This window comes from Clinocottus analis, unplaced genomic scaffold, assembly GCF_023055335.1.
Source record: "Clinocottus analis isolate CAN_PGR_092001 unplaced genomic scaffold, fCliAna1.0.p SCAF_4, whole genome shotgun sequence".
Lineage (NCBI taxonomy): Eukaryota > Metazoa > Chordata > Actinopteri > Perciformes > Cottidae > Clinocottus > Clinocottus analis.
In genome coordinates, this window is record NW_027176153.1 from 1622469 (window position 1) to 1624896 (window position 2428).

At 36.9% G+C, this 2428-nt stretch overlaps 1 protein-coding gene across 2 annotated transcripts in view; it reads right to left on the reverse strand.

The window, feature by feature from the left end:
* The window catches only part of LOC137800723 (arginine/serine-rich coiled-coil protein 2-like), a 9358-nt gene extending 8679 nt beyond the window's left edge, over positions 1-679 (reverse strand). For both annotated transcript variants that reach the window (XM_068598044.1, XM_068598043.1), the window contains exon 1: positions 446-679. In XM_068598044.1, the coding sequence (XP_068454145.1) occupies positions 446-484 (39 nt within the window). In that variant the 5' untranslated portion in view covers positions 485-679. The remainder of the gene's footprint in view (positions 1-445) is intronic.
* Positions 680-2428: the final 1749 nt, after the last annotated feature.

Sequence of the window (2428 nt, forward strand, 5' to 3'; positions counted from 1 at the left end):
CACACACACACACACACACACACACACACACACACACAGCAGCTGGATGAGGGGAAGTGGATGTTTCGGTGTGTATTTAAAGAACTTTGAAAGCTGAACGTTGGAGCTCGGTGGTTTGAATCTCATTTGCATAAAGGGTGTAACTTCTGGGTGAGAGGACACACACATGTTGTGTCTCCAGTGAGTCCTGAGTGAACCCGCACTACACTAAATATATGTTACTATAGCAGTACTCAGTGGTGCCTTCAGGTGAAGGACGGCTGTGACACAGATGTTGTGTCTCCTGTAACTTTCGCTTTCATGCTCAGCTCCATTTTGAAGGACTTCGTTAAAACACAGCTCGACTTGGTCAAAGTGCAGCGTGACGCAGTGTGTGTGTGTGTGTGTGTGTCCATGTGTGTGTGTCAGCTGTTCACTGGACATGTTTGGGGCTTTTCCCCCTTACCTTGCTCTGCGTCGCGTCCTGCGGGCGCGTGTGGTCCATGTCGTGTCCGCGCGTCCGCGTGTTTGACGTGTGTTTCCCTCTCTGGACACGAAGGAGCAGGAACCAGGAAGCGCGTGCGTCCTCTCACATTGCTCGTCCCCGCCACACGCAGAGTGAACTATTTACATTTCTGTCCGCCTCGAGGTCTCTGGTGAAACTCAGAACAGCAGGATGTCCGTCAACGCACCGCGCTGCCCGGCTTCCTGCTCCGACTTCCCCTCTGCAGCCAATCAGGTGCAGCCTGCGGCCACGAGCCTGATCACGGAACGAAGCGCGAGCGTTTGAGGTCACGCATGCGCAGTCCTGTAACTAACCTAAGCTAACGTGTTAACATGTAACTAACCTAAGCTAACATGTTAACATGTAACTAACCTAAGCTAACATGTTAACATGTAACTAACCTAAACTAATATGTTAACATGTAACTAACCTAAACAAATATGTTAACATGTAACTAACCTAAACTAACATGTAACTAACGTAAGCTAACATGTAACTAACCTAAACTAATATGTTAACATGTAACTAACCCAAACTAACATGTTAACATGGAACTAACCTAAACTAATATGTTAACATGTGACTAACCTAAACTAATATGTTAACATGTAACTAACCTAAACTAATATGTTAACATGTAACTAACCTAAACTAATATGTTAACATGTAACTAACCCAAACTAACATGTTAACATGGAACTAACCTAAACTAATATGTTAACATGTGACTAACCTAAACTAATATGTTAACATGTAACTAACGTAAGCTAACATGTTAACATGTAACTAACCTAAGCTAACATGTTAACCTGTAACTAACCTAAACTAATATGTTAACATGTAACTAACCTAAACCAATATGTTAACATGTAACTAACCTAAACTAATATGTTAACATGTAACTAACCCAAACTAACATGTTAACATGTAACTAACCTAAACCAATATGTTAACCTGTAACTAACCTAAACTAATATGTTAACATGTAACTAACCTAAACTAATATGTTAACATGTAACTAACCTAAACTAACATGTAACTAACGTAAGCTAACATGTAACTAACCTAAACTAATATGTTAACATGTAACTAACCCAAACTAACATGTTAACATGGAACTAACCTAAACTAATATGTTAACATGTGACTAACCTAAACTAATATGTTAACATGTAACTAACGTAAGCTAACATGTTAACATGTAACTAACCTAAGCTAACATGTTAACCTGTAACTAACCTAAACTAATATGTTAACATGTAACTAACCTAAACTAATATGTTAACATGTAACTAACCTAAACTAACATGTAACTAACGTAAGCTAACATGTAACTAACCTAAACTAATATGTTAACATGTAACTAACCCAAACTAACATGTTAACATGGAACTAACCTAAACTAATATGTTAACATGTGACTAACCTAAACTAATATGTTAACATGTAACTAACGTAAGCTAACATGTTAACATGTAACTAACCTAAGCTAACATGTTAACCTGTAACTAACCTAAACTAATATGTTAACATGTAACTAACCTAAACCAATATGTTAACATGTAACTAACCTAAACTAATATGTTAACATGTAACTAACCCAAACTAACATGTTAACATGTAGCTAACCTAAGCTAACATGTTAACCTGTAACTAACCTAAGCTAACATGTTAACATGTAACTAACCTAAACCAATATGTTAACATGTAACTAACATGTAACTAACCTAAACTACCATGTTAACATGTAACTAACCCAAACTAACATGTTGACATGTAACTAACCTAAACCAATATGTTAATATGTAACTAACCTAAACTAACATGTTAACCTGCAACTAACCTAAACTAACATGTAACTGACCTAAACTAACATATTAACCTGTAAATAACCTAAACTAACATGTAACTAACCCAAACTAACATGTAACTAACGTAAGCTAA